This window comes from Aquarana catesbeiana, linkage group LG01, assembly GCF_042186555.1.
Source record: "Aquarana catesbeiana isolate 2022-GZ linkage group LG01, ASM4218655v1, whole genome shotgun sequence".
In the NCBI taxonomy this organism is placed as follows: domain Eukaryota; kingdom Metazoa; phylum Chordata; class Amphibia; order Anura; family Ranidae; genus Aquarana; species Aquarana catesbeiana.
Window position 1 is genome coordinate 781701757 of NC_133324.1, and position 24528 is coordinate 781726284.

General features: G+C 42.8%; 1 protein-coding gene across 1 annotated transcript in view; it reads right to left on the reverse strand.

Annotated features, from left to right (window-relative positions):
* VEGFC (vascular endothelial growth factor C) overlaps positions 1–24528 on the reverse strand; it is a 258822-nt gene that overhangs the window by 92669 nt on the left and 141625 nt on the right. The window contains exons 2-3 of the mRNA XM_073606728.1: positions 12412–12613; positions 7579–7769 (exon numbers count right to left, since the gene is read on the reverse strand). Coding sequence (XP_073462829.1) covers positions 7579–7769; positions 12412–12613 — 393 coding nt within the window. The remainder of the gene's footprint in view (positions 1–7578; positions 7770–12411; positions 12614–24528) is intronic.

Consider the following 24528-nt stretch of genomic DNA (forward strand, 5'->3'; position numbering starts at 1 on the left):
ATAGTATATTTTGCAGTATGTGAATATATATGGAGGTAATATTGCAGTATTTAAACTAAAATACAAGGGTTGATTATGTGGCAGCCCACTGGGTCTTCTTACAGGATCCTGCAAGCCAAGGATCCCAAACTCCATGAGAAAGTGCACTTGCACAGTGATAGGTCATCTTCTTGTGGGATTTGGGATCCATATCTTTTCCAAGATAACTTGCTAAGTGCCAGTGATGACTGAATATTTTTATCTTTTTCTTTCTATTTTATTTTTTTTTTTTGCCATTTCACTGCTTTGATGTAGCGTTTGTAAGCAGGGGATGGGGAATGAGGGTACTAACAAAATGGAACCTTGTAATTTAGCATATGATAAACTTTAAAGTAAAAGTCTGGCCAAGTAGGTAAATCCAAATACTTATGCTTTACTTTTTGGAGGATGTCTAGTTCTGGCAAGTCAATTTTGTGATTTACACAGCTCTGCACACTACACAGTAACACACCTACTTCATGATGCAGCAATCTAGCTTTCTGGTTTAGATTTTTGTATTCCTTTATCACTTCTCTTTATTATTTAAGTTACTTATATAGCACCATCAATTTATGCAGCGCTTTACATATACATTGTACATTCACATCAGTCCCTACCCTCAAGGAGCTTAAGGTCCCTAACTCACATTCATATACTAGGTCCAATTTAGACAGAACAATTAACCTACTAGCATGTCTTTGGCGCGTGGAAGGAAACCCACGCAGGCACAGGGAGAACATGCAAACTCCAGGCAGGTAGTGGTTGGGATTCGAACCAGTGACCCTTTTCACTGCTAGGTGAGAGTGCTGCCCACTACACCACTGTACCACCCAGAACAACAACAACACTGAAAAAATGACACTTTGCTATAATGTAAAGTAGTGAGTGTACAGCTTGTATAACAGTGTAAATTTGCTGTCCCCTCAAAAAAACTCAATACACAACCATTAATGTCTAAACCACTGGCAACAAAAGTGAGTACACCCCTAAGTGAAAAGGTCCAAATTGGGCCCAATTAGCCATTTTCCCTCCCCAGTGTCATGTGACTCATTGTCGGTGTAGGTGTGAATGGGGATCAGATGTGTTAAATTTGGTAAAATGTACATTGTTATACAAGCTGTATACTCACTACTTTACATTGTAGCAAAGTGTCATTTCTTCAGTGTTGTCACATGAAAAGATATGATAAAATATTTACAAAAATCTGAGGGGTGTACTCACTTTTGTGAGATACTGTATATGTTAGCTGTCTATTTAGCTATTTGCTTGGAAATCCACTTGAAAATAATTTTTTATTTGACATTTTCACAAGCTTTCTCTTCCAAGTTTTTATAATATATAAAATATAAAACTGGCAGTAGAGGGAACTTTCAAGCAATTACTCAATTTCAATTACTCTTTAGGGATGAGGAATCAGCCAAACAGAGACAATAAGTCGGCTGGCATACATTAAGAGAAGTGGCAGTGGTTAACACTGCAAGCAGGCAGCATAACTTAGATATGTAATAAGTAAACATGGCTGCCACCATGTTCATTTTACTAATTATACACAGAAACAATAATTTTAAACGTACAGATACTAAATAATACCAAACAACAGATATGAGAAGGGCAAGAGATTTAAAATAAGTGAAAACATATAATATGCAAATTTAAGAAGGTAAATAATAATGTGTCAAACTCTATATCCCATATCAGCCAATCAAGATTCAACTTTTTACTCATCTGATATCTAATTAGATTAGAATGATGTACAATTCTTTGCACATCATCATTACTAATATGCACTCCAGTTAAATTCCAGTTAAATGTATAATAAAGCAGTCAGTCAGGGAGTGGTGAATATGTCTATCCAGACCTTTTGGCTTATACATGGTGAAGCTGCATGCCAACATAATGCTTAAAATTCCCTTATTGCGGGTAATATGTTGATGTTCCAGCTCAATCTGATTGCTGCAACCACTGTTTTAGTTATTCTTCCTGCTGAATTTTACATTTATGACAGAAGACGTGGAAGACACAGAAACGTGGAAGATTTCAAGAGAAGTATAAAAAATCAGTGAGTGATTCTGCCAAAGTTCAATTCTGCCCCAATTACTGAAATGTCAGTTTTGAATAGACATGTTAAACAAGGCAGATTAATGTTAAAAAATGTTCTTTAACCACTTCATCCCCGGCAAGATTTTCCACCTTAACCACTTGACCACTGGGCACTTAAACCCCCTTCCTAACCAGACCAATTTTCAGCTTTCGGTGCTCTCACACTTTGAAAGACAATTACTCAGTCATGCAACACTGTACCCATATGAATTTTTGTCCTTTTTTTCACACAAATAGAGCTTTCTTTTGGTGGTATTTAATCACTGCTGGGGTTTTTTATTTTTTGCGCTATAAATCAAAAAAGAATGAAAATTTGAAAAAAAAAAAAAAAAATTCTTTGTTTCTGTTAAAATTTATTACAGAGTATTGGCGAGAATTGGCAGAGTATTGGTGAAGTATTGGCAGAGTATTGGCCAGTATTGGCAGAGTATTGGCGAGTATTGCAGAGTATTGGCAGACTATTGCAGAGTATTGGCAGAGTATTGGCAGAGTATTGCACAGTATTGCAGATTATTGCAGAGTATGGGCAGAGTACTGCAGGGTATTGGCACTGAGCAGCGCTGTGGGCACTACAGATCCAGCCCATAGCGCTGCTACAAACGATCTCTCCCCCTCTCCCCTCGCACTGTACAGATCGGTACAGAGAGGGGAGGGAGGAACCGGCGTCATGACATGGTTTGTTTACAAGTGACAGAGAGATCACGTGGTAAACGGCCGCTACCAGCAGCCATTTACCGTGATCCATCATGTGCCAGGTCTTCCAGCGGTGGGGGGGGGGGGGGGCGCGCAAGAGCAACTTTCTGGGAGGACGTCCATGGACGCCCTCCCAGAATAAGCTGACCGCGCTGTAGCCGTCTTTCGGCTATTATGGCCCGGTCGGCAAGTGGTTAATGACCAGGCCATTTTTTGCGATACAGCACTGTGTCGCTTTAACTGACAATTGCGTGATCGTGCGACGTTGTACCCAAACAAAATGTATGTCCTTATTTTCCCACAAATAGAGCTTTTTTTTGGTGGTATTTGATCACCTCTGCGGTTTTTATCTTTTGCGCTATAAACAAAAATTTTGAAAAAAAAAAGCACAATATTTTGTACTTTTTGCTATAATAAATATCCAAAAAACAAATAAAAAAAAACGAATTTCTTCATCGGTTTGGGCCAATATATTTTTTTCTACATATTTTTGGTAAAAAAAAAAAAAAAATCGCAATATATGGATATATATATGGATTGGTTTGCGCAAAAGTTATAGCGTCTACAAATCAAGGGGATAGATTTATGGCATTTTTATGATTTTTTTTTTTTACTAGTAATGGCGGCGATCTGCAATTTTTATTGGGAGTGAGACATTGTGGCGGACAAATCAGACACTTTTTTGGGACCATTGACATTTATACAGCGATCAGTGCTAAATGGCCACTGATTACTGTGTAAATGTCACTGGCAGGGAAGGGGTTAACACTAGGGGGCGACTAAGGGGTTAAATATGTTCCCTATATGTGTTCTAACTGTGGGGGGAATGTGGCTGACTAGAGGAGGAGAGAGATCGTTGTTCCTACTTGGTAGGAACACACTCTCTCCTCTCCCTTGACAGAACCGGGATTTGTGTGTTTACCAGTGGGACACGCGCATTCGCTCCAGGGACATGCTGCGGGCACGCATGCACGCCTGCTACAGCGTCTTAAAGAGCCGACGTACAGCTATGACTGCTCACGGAGGGGAGCCAACCTGCTGCAGTATAACTGCGGCGGCTGGCCGGGAAGGGGTTAAAAGGCTAAGTTCACCTTTTTTTCTTTCTAAATTTCAGCTCCCCTTTGTACCAATATAGCATTAAAGTACTTATTTTTCTAAAATAAAACAGCTTTCCATTTATTCTACACAAGCTTACCTCACCGTCTTTATAGATGTTTAAAAACACTGCTCGATTACTTCTGCCTTACTTCCTGGACAGACTTTAGGTCATGACACAGGAAGGAGTTGACCAGCTGATCTCATTAGCACACACTCTGCATCATCTACCCTCCACTGGTCAACTCCTCGCTGTGTCATGACCTAAAGTCTGTCCAGGAAGTAAGCAGAACTAATCGAGCAGTGTTTTTAAACATCCATAAAGTCATTGAGGTAAGCGTGTGTAGAATAAATGGAAAGCTCTTTTATTTTTGCAAAAGAAGTACATTAATGCTATATTGGTACATAGGGGAGCTGGAATTTAGAAGAAAAAATGTTGAACAAAGAAGAACTTAGCCTTTAAATATGGAAGGCCCGTTCACACAACTCCCATTGGACTGCATTGGGATGTGTTGCTGAATGCAGACCCAAGGCAATGACAAGCTGAATCTGTTCCCATTAGGCACAGCTACACCAAAACCTTGCACTGATGTGCACTGGCAACACACTTGCCGGTATTTTGGTCAATGTAATGTTTAATGTGTGTCAACGTGCGCTAAGCGCAATGCATGTGGTGTGAATCCAGCCTAGGTCCAGCCAGAAAAGGCCATATCATGTTTGTGTGGCAGATGCTGAGAATCGGATATTGTCTTTATTTTGACAAGCCATTCAGCATGTGAAGGATTTCTCAGAATGCTGGAAGCGAATGACCTCATGATTCACACACTTCATACTCAATGATCTCTGCCAATGATTGCGTTTCGAGGCATTGCCACAGAAAATCATTAAATTGCATGGCCAGTATTAGAATCAAGATTGTAACTTTAAAGTATAAAAATTAGCACATTTAAACTATACATTGGGTAACAGTATTAAGAGAAGCATGCTACTGTACTTTTTACATACCACTGTATACAATTCAAGTGTTTTCAATACACTGGAATGTTAAGGAGGTACTGGCTATTAGAAAGGAGTTTGTATACACAGATTGCAAGAGCTTGGATCTGGATTAACATACCACATTGATTTTGTCACCATGTACTGTTCCCCTTGCCAGTTATACTTCTAGTGCATAGATCTCATGACTGAGAAAAGGAGCATGTTTAGTTCATATAGAATATGCAAGCTTTGTTTTTGGAATGAGATGCGCACAGAAAGAACCTTCATTTTCTTTGTTACATTTAACTTATGTATAAATGCAATTTATACACACACAACTAAATCAAAGAAACAAGAAAAAAAGAGATGAAAAATGATTGCAACATAGTAATAATCACTGGCCTATCGTCCCTATTGCTTCATATCAGATTCCATACAAGCTGTAGTTCATAGAGCTTTTTTGTTACCCTTAATACCTTTATCAAACAGTTCTTCTTCAGTGGTCTGACACTTAAAGCAGAACCTCACTCAAAAGGGGAACATTCCACTTGTTTGTATTCTCCCCCATCCCATAAAAACGGGCACTTTTTTGGGTGGAGAGGGCTGACTTTGATCAGATAGCCGTGGTGATCCGAGTGGAACTTCACTCCCCTCTCTTTCTACCACAGCCTTCTAGGACACTTGATAGGCCCCAGAAGACTGCAGGACCATTCACCCAAGTGTAACGCAGCTCGTGCATGCACAGTGGGAAACAAGCTGTAAAGCTGCAAAGCTTCAATGCCAGTTTCCCTTAGTTAAAGTGGTAGTAAACTCTTTTTTCACCTATTTTTACCTACAGGTAAGCTTATAATAAAGCTTACCTGTAAGTAAAATGAATTGGTGCATGTTTAGGAGATATTCCAGTGAGCAGCAGCTGGTGACATCACCGGCACATGCTCTCTAAAGGAATGGCATACCCATGCCGTTTCTTCAGAGCTCTGTGCCGTAAACCATGACTCCCGGTTAGGGTGAGAACACCGCTGGATGCCTGGACAGGTAAGTTCCTTATATCAAAAGTCAGCAGCTACAGTTTTTTTGAGGAGGAGACTGGAGCTCCTCCTTAAACTGGCCAGGGACTGATTGAAATTTGGATGGTTCAGCGGGGAATGGGCAAATAATTATAAGCGTGTGGTCATCCCTGCTCAACAGAAGTCGATTGTTGATTGATTTCTGTCAAATAGACAAGTTGGAAATATTTTCTTGATCAGTGGCTGTGGGCAATCGGTTGCAGTACCTGATTAGTGTATTTTGACAGTTTAGTGTATGGCCTTTAGTATTAGCAGCTGAATCAAATTCTTATTAGCGGCTGAGATCTGAGTGTCATTATAAATGAGAAGAGTAATCATGGTATCTGCACATCAGCTAGGGGCAATCAGGTCATGGCTAAGATGAAAGCATTCCAAAACAGATTAAAAAATCTAAACCCTAACTGGGTGGCATTTAGTCTGCTAAAGTACTGTGTATCAAAAACAATTTCCAAATTATTTTTCTCAAATACTGTTTTCACTTTTTTATTTCAGTGCTGTGGATCTCCTGCAGCTTTTTACGGTCTATGTGGACTTGCTCAGGGCTGGCTCTATTCTGCTAAGGGGACATCCCTTCACTTATTGCAACAAAATGAGGGTCAATCCCATATTAAATAGTTATTGTCTGAGCATTTGTTGAAACTGGAGGATTCACCCTCTCCTCTTGCTCTGGTGACAACCTTAAAAATTTGGATTTTCCCTTTCATCTATTTTGCTGACAATGGTCAATACAAGGATGAATCCCTCTAGTTGGAACAAAGACAGCAACCAAGGACAGAGAGTTTAACCTTATCCTAATTTATCAAAAACAAAAAGGAAAGGTTTTGCCTTTACCTCCATTTTCTATTGGCCAGGGTACTATATCATCCTTCTGCATGGAGGTAAGAATTGTGGACCCCCTGTTTGTTGGGTAGATTTTTTTTTATATTTTGCATTTTATGTTAGTAATTTCTCATTATAGCCTAAATGAGAAGCTGAAGGAACAGCTTGTCATTTCAGTGCCAGAAGGTTAACACATTCACTCCAGCAGCCGGTTAGATTACTGCTACTCCTATTTAGTACGCTCTTAATTTATTTTTATTTTTCCATGGCAGTGTGATAGTGCTTTTCATAAAAGAAATCATATAATTCCTACAAAATGCTGAGAGAACCTTAATATCAAAAACAGAACCATTTCCAAATCTTGGAACTACTTTTCCCCATAAGTAACTAGCGTGTTTATTATAACAAATTGGGTGAAAGTGGTCAGCATGACACAGTGTAAGCTTGAAATGTACTGCGTTTAGCCTCTACTGCTCTTGTAAGTGAAGTGAACACACAGAATACATCTTCTTTTGCTTTGATCTCCATGAGTCCACAAATCACTGCCAAAGTTAAGGTTCGCTGAAACACATTTGATTTTAAATCCAAAACCACTGAGGTTTTCTGGCACCAGCATTAACATTTAACTTCAAAGTATAGGTTATGTGATGGATGTAATCTTAATTTCTTAATTAAATAGAAATGCATTAGAAGCACATTAAAAAGCTTCAGATGGCATGGTCCTTGGAATATGAACATCTATCAAAAAGGTATTGTATAGCTACTCACTTTATTCTACTGCAAAAGTCTGGTTGTGATTAAAACTCACCGTTTTGCTGATATATGAGGAGCTAGTGTTCATGCAGTGCAATCCTTCGCTGTTGCAGCATCCTCCACATCTGTACAGAGACACGCATGGAGGTTTAAAGAACGTGTTTGTTGGTGCACCAAATTCCTTTCCCACATCTACACACACTTCACGTGGCATACATTGGGTCTTTCTCCATTCACTTTCAATACCTAAATAGGTACAAAAGAATTTTTAGATTATAAATATATACAGCACATATGTATATATATATATATATATATATATATATATATATATATATATATATACAGTATATATATATATATATATATATATATATACAGTATATATATATATATATATATATATATATATATATATATATATATATATATACACACACATATACACACACACTATATTACCAAAAGTAATGTGACACCTGCCTTTACAAGCTTGTGAACTTTAATGTCATCCCAGTCTTAGTCTGTATCGTTCAAACTCGCTCATCCATGTCTTTATGGACCTTGCTTTGTTCACTGGTCCAAATCATTTGGTGGAGGGGGGGATTATGGTATGGGGTTGTTTTTCTGGGGTTGAGCTTGGCCTCTTAGTTCCAGTGAAGGAAACTCTTAAGGCGTCAGCATACCAATATATTTTGGCCAATTTCATGCACCCAACTTTGTGGGAACAGTTTGGGGTTGACCCTTCCTGTTCCAACATGACTGCACACCAATGCATAAAGCAAGGTCCACAAAGACATGGATAAGCGAGTTTGGGGTGGAGGAACTTGACTGGCTTGCACAGTGTCCTGACCTCAACCCGATAGAACACCTTTGGGATGTATTAGAGCGCAGACTGCGAGCCAGGCCTTCTCTCCAACATCAGTGCCTGGCCTCACAAATGCGCTTTTGGAAGAATGGTCAAACATTCCCATAGACACACTCCTTCATCTTGTGGACAGCCTTCCTAGAAGAGTTGAAGCTGTTATAGCTGCAAAGGGTGGGCCAACTCAATGGTCTAGGACTGGGATGCCATTAAAGTTCATGTGCGTGTAAAGGCAGGCGTACCAATAATCTTGGTAATATAGTGTATATATATATATATATATATATATATATATATATATATCCATGCAGCTTGAAAGCTAATACATACAGTATATGAAGTTTTTTTTACAGCAGTCATTCTTTACCAGGTTTCAGGGAACCCTAGGATTTATCAGAGCCAGCAATGCAGGCCCGATGGAGCATCTCCTCTAGTTTTTATGTAGGTAACCACTGATTGAATGATCTTTTTAGGTACCTGTAAAGGGACCACCAATGTAAGGGGAAACTTTTCCTCTGTCCACCAATGTAAGGGGGAATTTTTTCACTAACTACCAATATAAGGGGGTATTACAATTTACAATGTCTGCATTTCTTCACAGGCTATTATTATTATTATTAGTTTCGTAATTGTTACTGAAATTGTGTCCACTGGAGCAGGGGGTGTTTAAAAAGAAATTATCCAGACCATGTATAAAGTATGCTCTCTATGATAGTCTATAACTTTCTTAAAATGTATCTAGAACTATAACTTTTTTATTATTTGGAAAGAATAGGATAATTAAAATCTCTGTAAGGTTTTTATAGCATTCGTATATCAAAGCGAGTTTCCCCATAGGAAATAATGGAAACTCAGATAATCTGTTCCACAGCCACTGCTTGTCTATGCAGTACTACATGTGGCTAGAATTGCGGAGGTGCAGGAGACACTCAAAAACACTTGGAGACGCTCGGAGGCCACTCGGAGACGCTCAGGGAAACCTCTGGCCAAATGCGGTACTGCACACCCCAGCGGCTTGAGTCCTGCTCGTCTTGCGAGACAACGCTCGCAAATCGAGTCAAGATTTAAAAAAAAAATAGCTCGTATTGCGAAACGCTCGTAAACTGCGTTACTCGCAATCCGAGGTTCCACTGTACCAAATACATCATTAACATAGTCCTAGCTTGTGGCAGTAGTCAAATACTGTAATAGTATCAAGATGCTGTAGATTAGGACAGGGGTGAGGTGAGGAAAACACTGTATTTTGTTCTGGCAATTAGGGTTCCAGAGATGTCATGCTTATGACCTACTGAGCTTTTCCTTATCATGGCAGCTTGGCAAAGTTAGTATAGTATGGTCAGGTATGAGAGTCTCAGCTACAAGTTAAAACATTGCTATGTATTGTACTAGTGGTGCTGGATAAGATTGGAATTGATGATGATTATAGTAGGATCATTTTGGGAGTTTTTTGGGTTTTTTTTGGACTTAACAAAGCAAGACCAAGTATATGAAGCAGGAAAATTTTTTATAAACTTTGCATATTAACACTTTCAAAAGACTGGTCTTTTAAATTTATATTCTACAATGGCTTCAAATACTCAGTATCACTTGTACCAGCCTCATTCACTAAATACAACTTTCTGTAAAATTGTAGCAAGGTAAGAAGTGCAAATACTGTGTGATTCGAGTAGAACAGAGGCATAAATCACACACAACGATTAAAGGAGGTTTGGGTGGATTAAGGTCGTCATGCAGTGCTTGTGTCTAGTTTGATCTCTTGTTAATCCCCCGGTTGCCAGGCGTACAGGAATTTGCAGTGTAGTATGTTGTAAATAAATGATTGGATAAAAATGTTAAGTTTATATCTCCTGAAACGTAGTTCTCAGAAAAAGTATACAAAGCTGCCAAAGTTGTTAGCAGCATCTAAATTCAACAAAGAAAAAGAGATCTGAACGGAAATATTGTTGGATCCGAGCACATTGCTATGTAAGCCTTGGTATACTATCTTCTCTTGAGAGCAACCCTTCTTTGTGAAGATGATGGCAGCCCATTATAAAGATCTATGGGCTTCCTGAATGAGTGTTTTATTCTCCATTAGTCAATTTTTATTCCAGATTCAGTTTCTGGGGTAGATTTGAGTATAAAAAGCAGTACTAGGTTTTTGCTGTAAAAAATAACCAGTTTTGTTTAGAACACGTATTATACACTGTTTTTCTTCCCAAGACCTGCATGATTGTGCCATGGAAAATTAAACTGTTGATGTGGGAATCCCTCCTGCAGCACTATTGTGTTCTGCTGGCTGTGAGGAAGTAGATGGTGGTGGTGGTGGTGGTGGGGTAATTGGTGGGTGAGGGGAGCCTTTCCGTTTGGCAGAACACAATTACCGCTAGCAGCTATAGCCACACTGGAAGTAATCACATGTAAAAAGTCTGACAGGCTGGTTGTACCCAAGTTAATCAATGGATCAACCAGCCTGCCCACAGATCGATCGAATCTTGGTTGGTGCCTGCTGAACCAGCTGAGATCCGATTAAGCTATGGCTGGCCTAACGCGACATTAAAATATAAGTTCACATCTGGGGACATGTTACATTTTTCCAGTGCTGCAGCTGTTGCCCACTTCCCCCCTCCCTGTGGCAGCAGTATGGGGAGAAGTTCCCTGTACTAGCTGTCACTGCTCTGCCCACACGGCTGCATCATTCATACACACAGCTCTGTATGTACAAAAAATAATACATGCAGCTTTTTTTGCCTGCAAATGATGTGCATTTTTTATTTTTTGTAGCGAGGTGAACTTATTCTTTAAAGCTTCGTTTTAAAAAAAAATAAAATAACAAACATGTCATACCTACCTGAAGCAGCCCTGATCCTCTTCTTCTGGGGTCCCCCTGCTGGAGCCCCAGGCTTCTCCCCTTTGGTGAGTGATGTCATGGAAAGACGCTTTCCATGGGGGCACCCATGCGTGCTTGCTCCTGACCTGCCCTGTCTGTGTTTATTGACACCAACCAAGCAAATCGGCCCCGATTTTTGCTCTTAAAGCAAAACTTCCGTGAAGTCTCACTGGTTTTCTCCCTTTCCCCAGCCTGTGACAGGCTTTATTTTTGGGGAGGGGGGGGGATAACTTTTTTTTTATTGGCGTAGCCAAGAATGGAATGATGTCCCTTGTCCCGTCTCATCTGACAGCCTTCTGGGAGACGTCACATGTCCCAGAAGGTTGAAGAACCATTCACAAAGTGCTACAGGAGCTCATGCATATGCAGTGCGGAGCTGGCTGTGGTTCCTCAGGAAACCACAGCTGGTTCCAGTATTCAAGATGCCAGTGTCTGTGACACACAGTGCTTGAAAGAACCAGCTACACTAAGACAGCACTGGACCCCAGGCACTGGTAAGTACCTGATTTTTAAAAGGCACTAGCTACAGTATATGTAGCTGCTAATTTTTTTTTTTTTTTCTATCAAACTGAAGTTCACCTTTAAGTTTTAATTCACCTTAACTTCTTCATTACTAGCTGTTCTAGAAGGCCTTCTTTACTGCATACATTGTAATCAGCAGACTAGCAGGCTTATTCAGTAATGCAATGAACAGAGCAAAGCTGACGTGAAACATGCAGTAACTCAGAGCAACCAGTTTCTGGAAAGATCACTGAAAAGCAATTCTGATTGGCTGCCGTGCCTCACCGCAATTTGCCTTATGGAAGCCCATGTGTGCAACAGACTCTATCTGCTTTATTGTAGAATTATATCTATATGACAAGGCAGGGCTTCTTTATATTGATTAGCAAGGTGGGATCCAGTAATAATGGTTCCTAGGCCTGTCAGTACAGTTGTAGTTGTGATTGATAGCTTGGTCTTGGTAGAGGAAATGCACACTTGTTTATGTAGGTTCACTTCCACAGGTCTCTTTGCATGCAGCAAAGCACAACATGCAGCGCACGTATGATCACGTACACCAAGGAAAATATTCCATACAGCGTATACTCATTTCTGTTGCGCTATATTTATAAGGCAGGACTGATTCTACTTTAACTATCCTCTGTCACACTTACTTTTCCAGATATCAGCATTGTAATTGTAATGTGCAGCTGCAAATTTAACACTATCATCTCTTCTAGAATCAAAGCCGGACTGTCCTCCTTGCCTTAATTGACACTTGAACATCTTCCACGATTCGGGGTAAAGCAGTGTCATAAGTTCATCCACGCTGGACACGGCCCGAAGTTGCTCCTCCAATTCTTTGCCAGGATGATCCTTTAGGAAGAACAAAAAAATAAATTTAGATTTCATTCTAGATTACAATGGTGTGGATCTTTTCCAAAATATTGGTGAGCATGGTTAATAAAATTCACAGAAATAGCTGTTTATAGACAAGTTAACATTTTCTGGTGGTAAACTGGAGGTTGAAAAGGCAATTATACACAAAACATGAAACATTATTTACTGACACTTCATGATTTCTACCTCTCAGACTACTGCCAGCATGGACATTGTGTGTCACATTAAATATAATTTGTACAACTGAATGCCTAGAAATGCATCAGTTTGATAACTAGACAAAGTAGAACATGTTCCCCTTTCATTATCCAGATCAGTGTTGCCAACCTGCCAGATTGAAATTTTATGACACAACACACAACATTTACTGGCACAGCCAAGTTTTTACTGGCATTTCCAAAAGTTACAAAATAACAGTTTTAGGTGCAAATTTCAGTATTTAGGCTACAAACAAGTACAATATGCAATTAGCAAAGTGATTTAAGGTAGATATTAAGACAAAAAACATATTTGTTATTTTATCTTCAATATAGTAAGTAGCTCACTATAGGGAGGCACACACACATGAAATTGACACAGTGACACTGACAGCAGGGTGCAGCAGCACAGATGATGGTGACACCTCACCGACACGACACGTCCCCTCCTGAACCACAGTGACAGTCTCTCTCCACGCCAGGTGGTCCCTTCAGTCCACTCCAGTCCAAACAGCACTGACAGTCCCACGTCTGGCTTGCCTTGCTCCCATCCTGCAGACCCGCACACAAGGCTACGGCCACTCTGCTTGGATCCCTTGCACGACACACTCAAGTACTGCCTCTGCCAGGCCCTCCCCCCATTGGTGCCACCCGAACACACTGTAGCGGGCACTTGGTTGGTCTAAGCTGGCTCCGGACTGGAATTGCACATGCATCACAGCTATTTTTTTAACTGGCAACCTTTTCTTGTCACTGGAATTTACTGGCAGCAGAAAAGTGCCCATTTTTTTTTACTAGCTGCCAGTAAAAATTCTAACAGTTGGCAATACTGATCCAGATCAGTGGTACAATGCGATATTAAATGAATTGTTGAAGTTGAAGAACTATTTGCAGTTTCTAAGCACAGAGCCAAAATCCATGGGCAGATAATTAAGGGATACTTTCAGTTTGGTCATTGTAAGTTTATTATGCCCTTTCTTCCTGGCCATCTTCCTTCCTCATCAAAGTAAACATTAAATATCAGACCTGAGATTTAGAGAGCAGATTTTCATTGGGCATGGCCTGGTCGGGCAGATTTTCATTGCCCGACCAGGCCATGCTCTGTCTGATTGACATACCAGTCTGACCTGATGCAATTAGACACATGCTGAGGAACTCACAAAGAGAGTTGTAGACATACTTTAGAATTCCTTTGCTCCTCCTCAATGCAGTTAACTGTCAGAAACAGGAACATAAATCTGTGACATTGAGGAGGGTGGCAATGAGGCTGGAGTATTCATATTACTGACATTCCGTTCTCAGTGCATGTTTAGTCTCTTGCAATCTAATGCCGCGTACACACGGTCGGACTTTCTATCCTACTTGGTCCGGCACACTTTCCGACGGACTTTGTCCGCCAGGTGCGCCGGACTTTAAAACGGACGGACTTGCCCACACACGACCGGCGGGCTAAGTCGGCCCGTCTTTCCGACGGACTTTCGCCGGAGTTCCGGCGGACTTTCAGAATGAACGGACTTGCCCACACACGGACAAGTCCGTTCATTTTGAACGTGACTCAGGTGCGACGGGACTAGAAAAGGATGTCAATCTTGCCGCTTTTATCGGCGAGATTGACACCTTGCGAGCCCCGTCGCGGGGCATACCAGGCCCTTAGGTCTGGTATGGATTATAAAGGGAACCCCCTACGCCGAAAAAACGGCGTGGGGTCCCCCCTAAAATCCATACCAGACCCCGATCCGAGCACGCAGCCTGGCCGGTCAGGAAAGGGGGTGGGGACGAGCGAGCGCCCCCCCCCCTCCTGAACCGTACCAGGCCGCATGCCCTCAACATGGGGGGGTGGGTGCTTTGGGGGAGGGGGGCGCCCTGCGGGGCCCCCCCACCCCAAAGCACCTTGTCCCCATGTTGATGAGGACAAGGGCCTCTTCCCGACAACCCTGGCCGTTGGTTGTCGGGGTCTGCGGGCGGGGGCTTATCGGAATCTGGGAGCCCCCTTTAATAAGGGGGCCCCCAGATCCCGGCCCCCCACCCTATGTGAATGAGTATGGGGTACATGGTACCCCTACCCATTCACCTAGGGAAAAAGTGTAAGTAATAAAACACACTACACAGGTTTTTAAAATATTTTATTAAACAGCTCCGGGGGGGGGATCTTCCTCCGGCTTCGGGGGTCTTCTTCCGGCTTCGGGGGTCCCTCCGCTTCATCTTCTCCCGGCGTCCGGTTGGTTCTTCTCCGCTCTCTTCTCCCGGTGTTCCTGTTCTTCGGCCGGCTCCTCTGCTGTCTTCAAGTAGCTCTCTTGCCAGCAGAGGTCCGGACTTCTGGGCTTCTGGGCTTCTGGGCTTCTGGGCTTCTCTTCCCCAGATGTTGACACGACGCTCTCTCCTGCTGGACTGTTCTCCGAGGGCTGCGTTGTGACTTATATAGGCGGAGACCCCGCCCCCTTTTGATGTCACAGTCCCTGGGCATGCTGGGACTGTGACATTTTAGGGGGCGTGGTCAACATCACCCAGTGACCACGCCCCCTAAAACGTCACAGTCCCAGCATGCCCAGGGACTGTGACATCAAAAGGGGGCGGGGTCTCCACCTATATAAGTCACAACGCAGCCCTCGGAGAGCAGTCCAGCAGGAGAGAGCGTCGTGTCAACATCTGGGGAAGAGAAGCCCAGAAGCCCAGAAGCCCAGAAACCCAGAAGCCCAGAAGTCCGGACCTCTGCTGGCAAGAGAGCTACTTGAAGACAGCAGAGGAGCCGGCCGAAGAACAGGAACACCGGGAGAAGAGAGCGGAGAAGAACCAACCGGACGCCGGGAGAAGATGAAGCGGAGGGACCCCCGAAGCCGGAAGAAGACCCCCGAAGCCGGAGGAAGATCCCCCCCCCCCCGGAGCTGTTTAATAAAATATTTTAAAAACCTGTGTAGTGTGTTTTATTACTTACACTTTTTCCCTAGGTGAATGGGTAGGGGTACCATGTACCCCATACTCATTCACATAGGGTGGGGGGCCGGGATCTGGGGGCCCCCTTATTAAAGGGGGCTCCCAGATTCCGATAAGCCCCCGCCCGCAGACCCCGACAACCAACGGCCAGGGTTGTCGGGAAGAGGCCCTTGTCCTCATCAACATGGGGACAAGGTGCTTTGGGGGAGGGGGGGGCCCCGCAGGGCGCCCCCCTCCCCCAAAGCACCCACCCCCCCATGTTGAGGGCATGCGGCCTGGTACGGTTCAGGAGGGGGGGGCGCTCGCTCGTCCCCACCCCCTTTCCTGACCGGCCAGGCTGCGTGCTCGGATCGGGGTCTGGTATGGATTTTAGGGGGGACCCCACGCCGTTTTTTCGGCGTAGGGGGTTCCCTTTATAATCCATACCAGACCTAAGGGCCCGGCATGCACCGCGCTCACCGCAATAGGAAAATTTGTTTTTCCTATTGCAGAGAGCGCGAGATGCAATACCCTGCCCTCGCGTCGTATCTGGTCCGTCGGACCAGCCTACACACGAGCGGGCTTTCCGTCGGACCAGCACACACACGAGCGGACTTTCCGCCCGAAACTGAGTCCTACGGAAAGATTTAAAACTTGTTTCAAATCTAGGTCCGGCGGGCTTTTGGGAAGAAGTCCGCCGGAAAAGTCCGCCGCCGCCCACACACGGGCGGATTGTCCGGCACACTCTGGTCCGCCGGACCAAGTATGCCGGAAAGTCCGACCGTGTGTACGCGGCATAAGTCATACCAACAGATGGCTCTTCCCCGGTCATTTAGCTGCCGGTGAGGACACTCCCGGGCCAACAGCTAAAAGTAAACAAAGGGGCAAAGATTCTGGCTGATGTCATTACCCAAATATGGCCATATTTGAATAATGTTAGCATTCCTGCCCCTCTGTTATTTTTAGCTGTCAACCATGGGTGCCATAGCTACAACGAACCCTGTGCAGGAAGCTGTCACATTAAAGTGGAACTAAACCTAAGTTTTGTAAAACTGTGAGCAGGCAGCTTTTTATTGCATATCTCTTGTGCAATATTTCAAACTTACCTGCTTGTCTGTACAATGTGCAAGACTGAAGGTAGGGCTGGAGTTCAGCTGTTATTGAAGAGCTTTTTTTAAACTTTTTTTTTGATGGGGAGAATCAGGGGTGCAGATTATGATTCTTGTGTACAAACTGCAACGTTTACATGGAAAACGACAATGTTTCTAAAGATTACTTAGCAATGGCAGTGTAATTTCAAGAAAGTTAAAGTGATTCTATAGGCAAATGTTTTATTTTTTTAAAATAACAAACATGTTATACTTACCTGCTTTGTGTAATGGTTTTTGCACAGACCAGCCCCGATCCTCCTCTTCTCGGGTCCCTGGCAAGAGTTCCTGGCTCCTCCCCCCACTAAGTGCCCACCACAGCAAGCCTCTCCCTCCTCACTGGCTGTGACTAACAGCAGCGGGAGCCATTTCCCCTTGCTGCTCTGTGTAAGCAAATGAGGAGAGAGAGAGAGCTGAGAGAGCCTCGGCTGTTGTGCACATCACAGGATCGACACTGGGCTCAGGTAAGTATAAGAGGGTCTATGGGGGGCTGCTTGCAGAAAGTTTTTTTACCCTAATGCATATAATGCATTAGGGTAAAAAAAAAACTTCTGCCTTTAGAACCACTTTAAAGCAATTTTTACAGTGTAAAAACGTTCTAAGACAAAAACATAAACTGACCAATAATATATGTATACATGTAATATATGTATAATACAGATATATCCTAGAGAATAAATGTCAAAAGGATGTATTAGCAACATACAGGATGATTGATCTTGGTGCTCTCTTAAAGTGCAAAAGTTCTCTGGATACTTTATGTGAAGGATACCATTATTCTCAAGGATGAATCAAAGATATACAAGGTCATCCACACGATCCAGTAGAAGACTGTAGGTTTAGATTTATCAAGCGTCCATATATCTGTTTCTTATCGTCTTATCTTTACAGTCATGGATGATCATTTTCATCAATATATTATATCTTTCATGAGTCTTTTTTGATTAATCTGGAAATCTAAGCTTTCCTTCTGGATCGTGACATTTGTTTTCTAGTATATATATATAAATCCTGTATAATAATAATAATAATAATAATAATAATAATAATCATCTGTATGATACATGTATTATTGATCAGTTTATACAGTAGGTTTTTGTCTTAGGAAGTTTTACAATACAATACAATATAAGGGTCGGGGTGGAGTATTGTTTTCAGCAGGTATACCTGTGTTTTTAATATTTGTCTGGTGTCTTTAAAGTGAAATGTACAAAAAAGCATAGTCTGGTATTTACAATGTATATTATTTTTGATGTTTATTATGTCTTGTGTGTTTTTCTTTATTTAGATTTTAATTAATTCCCCCTCCTCTTCCTGAAGAAGTGGTATGAAACCGCAAAGCTTCTAGAGTGGAGGGTCTCCAAACTGCGGCCCGCAGGCCGAATGTAGCCTTTTGCTTGCCTTCATCTGACCCTCAGGGCACTATTCAATAGTGTAGTATTCCTCCCACTGACACCAGAGAGGAGGAACCAATTTTCCCATTGACACCAGTGATGGGGCGCTATTTCTCACACTGACACCAATGATATAATTTCTTTACTCCCACTGACCACCAAGCCTATGGTACTGTTTACTCCCACCCATGTCAGGGCATTTTCAACTCCCACTGGCCACAGTCCGGCCTTCCTAAAGTTTGGAGGGCAGTAAACCGGCCTTTTGTTTCAAAAGTTTGGAGACCCGTGTTGTAGAGGATAACATCTTATACAGAGTCTGTTGGTTTCCAGTTTTGTGGTTATGTTATATTTGCTGTATACTTTTCCTGCTGTAAGACAACACTCATCAGACTATGAGGGGCCATTTTGTATATATTAATTGTTTGTTATATGGTTTTATATTGTTTAATTTCTGTATTATTCAAACGTGTGTTATTGTCTATGGGGTACCAAGAAAGTCCATTGTTGTTCTCTCCTGTGTTTCTTAATGGATTAGTGATTCAGACGTGGTATGCATTATAAATAAATCTGAGGATAAACAAAGCCATTCATACCAGTTTCTAGAGGCTGCTGCTTTGTGAGTTGAAAAGGACCAATCTGACATGAAGGTAGATGGCCGGGACCTCAGCAGTCTGATAGGGTAAGATGGCCAGAACCACAGCAGTCTGATAGGGTAAGATGACCGGAACTGCAGCAGTTTGATAGGGTAGGATGGCCAGAACTGCAGCAGTCTGATAGAGTAAGATGGCCGGGACCTCAGCAGTCTGATAGGGTAAAATGGCCGGGACCTCAGCAGTCTGATAGGGTAAAATGGCCGGGACCTCAGCAGTCTGATAGGGTAAAATGGCTGGGACCTCAGCAGTCTGATAGGGTAAAATGGCCAGGACCTCAGCAGTCTGATAGGGTACGATGGCCAGAACTGCAGCAGTCTGATAGGGTACGATGGTTTGAATCGCAGCAATCTGATAGGTAAGATGGACAGAACTGCAGCAGTCTGATAGGGTACGATGGCCAGAACTGCAGCAGTCTGATAGGGTACGATGGTTTGAATCGCAGCAATCTGATAGGTAAGATGGCTAGAACTGCAGCAGTCTGACAGGGAAGATGGCCAGAACAGCGGTAGTCTGATAGGGAAAGATGGCCAGAACTGCAGCTGATAGAGTAAGATATTCAGAACTGCAGCAATCTGACAGGGGAAGATGGCCAGAACAGCAGAGATCTGATAGGAGAAGATGGCCGGAACCACATCAGTATGACAAGGGAAGGTGGTCAGGAATGTAGCTGCCTAATGGGGAAGATGACTGAGAGTGGGAGATGACTGGGACTGCAGCAGTCTGACTGAGTCAGATGGCCAGGATTGAAGCAGTACAGGGAAGAGGTGGTCATGGATGGGCAGCTACTGCATAAATAAGAGCAATGCAACACAGTAAAGTGCAGGCTGGTTGCATATGGCTTTTGGGTTGCATGTTGGGTACCAGGCCTTAAGCCAAAAATGTTTCAATCAAACTATTTATTTGCTAATTGATCCTCTATAATAAGTCAAATCCCAAAGACTGACCACTGAGCTGAGTAGAGAAGGCATGTGAGCAAGCACATCTGTCTGGGTAGGGAACCAGTAAGCAAGCATCATTCTCACAGGAGAGAGGGTGTTCACTGGCTAATAGGAAGGCTTACATTGACTTCAGTGATTCAGACCCTTTGAGTTGCTTTGCATTGAAGATTGACAGACAAAAAAGATTAGCCATAAGAGCCCTGACAGAATGTAGAGTGATAATGACAGCAGCAGCCGAGATATCTCACAAGAAAAAATGGCTGCGTTAATGACTCATGTCATCATGTGGTAAACTCATCTTAAGAACCGTAAGTCAATGAAGAAACTAAGCCAAGCGGGGATAGAACTTTTGGTCAGAAAGTCACATTTTTCTCCATATAAATCTTTAACACTACAAACAACCACAAAGTTGGATGTAAAGTATCACCAGATATGCCCAGAATTAACACTCATCCTAGCTCTTCGTGTGCATGGCAAGATTTCAAACTATACCCCAAAACATGTTCAACACATATGACTTGCCAAGAATTATACAATTTGTGCTATTTTTAAAGCACTGTAAAATAATCAAGGCAGCTTGTAGATTCCAGATGTTATTTCTCAACAAATAAAGCTGTGTGCTTCAAGCTATTGTTTTGAGACATGAATCCGCTCGTGAAAAAAAAAAAGACATGAAATCTACATACACGTTGATAGCTTTGGTTAAAATTTGTTTCACTTATCTTCCACATGCCTCTCTCTCGGAAAGGGTCAAAATTCTTATTACCTTGGCAAATGTCCATTGCGAGGTTGATGCTAATAATGCCTGTCATGTTTTGTAATGCCATTGCTGGAAAAATGGCACCGTTCAATGACCGCTGCTTGAAATATTACAAAATCATGTACAATATTTCTATCAGTGTTTATAAAGGCTAATGCAATGTGTCAAGGGGATAGACATAATAAACATGTCTGTTATGTCATCGGCCTGCTGATTTCAAGCTGTTGCCTTCTTTTAAAGTATAAATATTTTCTTGTTAAATTAAAAGAATTTTAATTACTACAGGCAATTCATGCAAATACAAAATCTAATACAGGGGGAGGATGCATGCCATAGGACAGATGCAGGGCTGTGTCTCCAGGGTTTGTAAACCGGTGCTGACCACAAATACATTCATAAGGTAGTCTGAGATTTTTTCAGCTTGGACTCAAACTTAGATATATTAAAATTAGGCTATTTTTATTACTGTCGTGACAGGTTCTCCTACAAGTTGTGTGCAAAAAGCTGCCAGACACTACAATACAACTTATATTTGTGGTGCAACTGCCAAATCAGTTGTAGGCCTTCCACTACTTAGAGCTAGAGCTGTGCAATTTGCAAAGCTCACAATCAATGATAATAGTACAGCTCAAGCTCTAACTCTGCTGGGAATGTTTCCCCAAAAATAAGCCCTACCCCGAAAGTAAGACCTAGCGTGATTATCAGGGTGGGCTGCAATATAAGCCCTACCCTGAAAATAAGCCCTATCAAAGTTCACAAAAAAACCTGTAATCCATTACCGTATACTGGTGCAGTGTCTCTGTTTATTACTGTATTAATAATACAATGTTTTACAGCCGCCGGAGGGCCACTTTTCTCGTCTTAGCTGACGTCTGCAGCCCCTTCCTCGTCAGTGTATGGAGCGGGCTGACATCAGTGGGATCTTGGCTCTTCTCTCTCATCCTCTCCTCCCCGCTGATGCCAGCGGGATGTCGGCTCTTCTCTCTCATCCTCTCCTTCCCGCTGACGTCTACGGCCCCTCCCTCTGCAGCCTAACGTTAGCGGGGATCTCAGGGAAGAAGAGCAGATCAGGGGAGCTGTAAAGGTATTTTCTACGGTATAAAACTGTGGACACACTGTTGACACACTACTGTACCAGTATAATATTTTTATTAAAAGTATTTCATAAGGATTTTAAGCAAGATGTATTTTTTAAAATAATTAAACTGACTCCTTACCTGACAGTGGGGGGGGGGGGGGGGTGACACAGGAACTTTTTTATTTTTTTTTATTTATTCCAGATTGATTTTTGGAACATGGAGAGGGGTAAATGACACAGCACAAGCACTGTGCTATCTATCATGCTTTAAAGGAACAGCATTTATTTATGTTTAGGGTTACAACCACTTTAATAACATAAATAAATAAGACACCCCCTGAAAATAAGCCCTAGTGTGTTTTTTTGTAGCTAAAATGAATATAAAACCTGGTCTTAATTTTGGGGAAACATGGTAGTTACTCTTGCCTATGATTACTGACAAACATGGTAGCGCATAAACTACAGACTGTCACAGATAGCTTGAATTGTGTTTAATTTCTGCTGAACTGCATAGCTCCCAACTGTCCCTGATTTGGAACAAAGTCCCTCTGTCCCTCTTTCCTCCTCATTTGTCACTCCTTTTGGTCTTATCTATATAGTTGTATAGAAAAAGGCACTTTTTATCTTTCAAAAATGTTTCCAGGGGCTAAATCGTTCATCTAATTTCTAAATTGCTGTATTTGTAAATTGCAAATGCCAATATAAAGGAATAGTAGTGGTTAAAAAAAAAGCACTTGTGGGTTTAACCAATCATTTTTTTTGTATAATTCTCCTATGAAGAGGAAGTAAAGTCTTCCTCTTTGATTGTATCTACAGGTAAGCCTATAGTAAGGCCTGTAGGTACTGTAAATATCTCCTAAATTTGCACCATTTAGGAGATATTTACTATATACGCTGCCGCCGACGTCATCGGCGCATGTACACTGAAATAACGGCCCGCTTTCTTCAGGGCTCGCGCAGTGACTGGTGGCAGCCGCGTGAATGCACGGGAGTGACGTCACCGTGACTCCAGCCAATCACAGCGCTGGAGCAGGCCAACCTGGAAGTAACTCCGGGAAAGATGTCGGCCATGTCAGCGGTGTGCCGTAGGGTATCGTTCTAAGGTAAGGTAAGTATTTCAGAATGAGCTAGTATGCGATGCATACTAGCTCATTATGACTTTGGCTTGCAAATTTTTATTTTGGGCTATGCCTGCATACTTATTTGCTAATAGGTGTCCCTTGTTCCCATCTCAAAAAGTTGGGAGGTATGGAACTGGTTGAAATTGAACTTGTGGTTGGCTCTGTTGTCACCACCCAGCTGAACAAAATTCAATGTATTGAACCTTGTGGAAAATTGTCAGCCAATCTGATGCAGTCACTGTTTGGGTATTCTGACAAAGGAAATGATCCATAAACCGCACATCATGAAGCAGACCCATGTGCATGGAGTGAGATGAATGGCAGCCTCAGCCAGGACTCCAGCCAGGCCAAGCCCCAGGGTCTGCTTCATGATGTGTGCCTCATGGATCTTTTCCTTTGACATTGCTGCAGCTTGGAGCTAGGACTCCCTGCCCCTGCCTGCACTCACAGTGGTCTAGCTGGACTTTACCTCTGTACCTGAGCGACACCTACATTTTGTCTTTTTGGGTATTCTGACAGCCATGGGTGCTAGCTGTCAGAAAACTATAGCCTTCAGGAGAGATTTCTCCATTTACACATGGAAGGAGTGATCTTTTATATTTCTCTTGTTCACCCGTAGGACTTAAAGATGATCTCTCATTATAATGTTTTGATTGCAGTTATATTCCCTATGGAGCAAAATACATGTAGTACTTTGTCCCTTTTTGCTAAGTGTTTTCAAACCCTAGTTAGCTTTAAATGAGATAGTTAATCCATAAATGCAGCATGTTTTGGCTATGAGCACCTTCCACAGGCAAGCAGAGGCAAGAGAAATGCAGAGGGAGGGGGGGATGTGTCAGACTCTGCATGCTTCTCGCTACTGCTTGTCTGTATTGTAACTGTTCAACCCCCTTTATTTTGTAAAGTGCTGCACAAACTGTTGTCAATATATAAAAAAAAGAAAAAAATGCCCCAGCACCAGTGGAAATAGACTATGTCTCAGACTTGAGCAGCGTACACACGACCGGACTTTCTGGCAGACTAGGTCTGACGGTCTTCCCGACGGACTTCCGGCAGACTTTCTGAATGGATGGACTTGCCTACACATGACCGGACTTTCCGGTAGGTCCGCCGGTCTTCCCGACGGACTTTCGACGGAGTTACGGCGGGCTTTCCGAATGAACGGACTTGCCCACACACGGACAAGTCTGTTCATTTTGAACTTGACTCGGGTACAACGGGACTAGAAAAGGAAGTCAATCTCGCCGCTTTTATCGGCGAGATTGACACCTTGCGGGCCCCGTCACAGGGTATACCAGGCCTTAGGTCTGGTATGGATTTTATGGGGAACCCCCTACGCCGAAAAAACGTTGTGGAGGTCCCCCCAAAATCCATACCAGACCCTTATGCCCAGGGCATGCTGGGACTGTGACGTCATAAGGATGCGGGGGCTCCCAGATTCTGATAAGCCCCCCACCTGCAGACCCTGACAACCAGCAGCCAGAGTTGTCGGGAAGAGGCCCTTGTCCTCATCAACATGGGGACAAGGTGCTTTGGGGGAGGGAGGGTACGGTTCAGGAGGGGGGGGGCGCTCGCTCATCCCCACCCCCTTTCCTGACTGGCTGGGCTGCGTGCTCGGATAGGGGTCTGGTATGGATTTTGGGGTGACCCACGGAGTTTTTTCGGCGTAGGGGGTTCCCCTTAAAATCCATA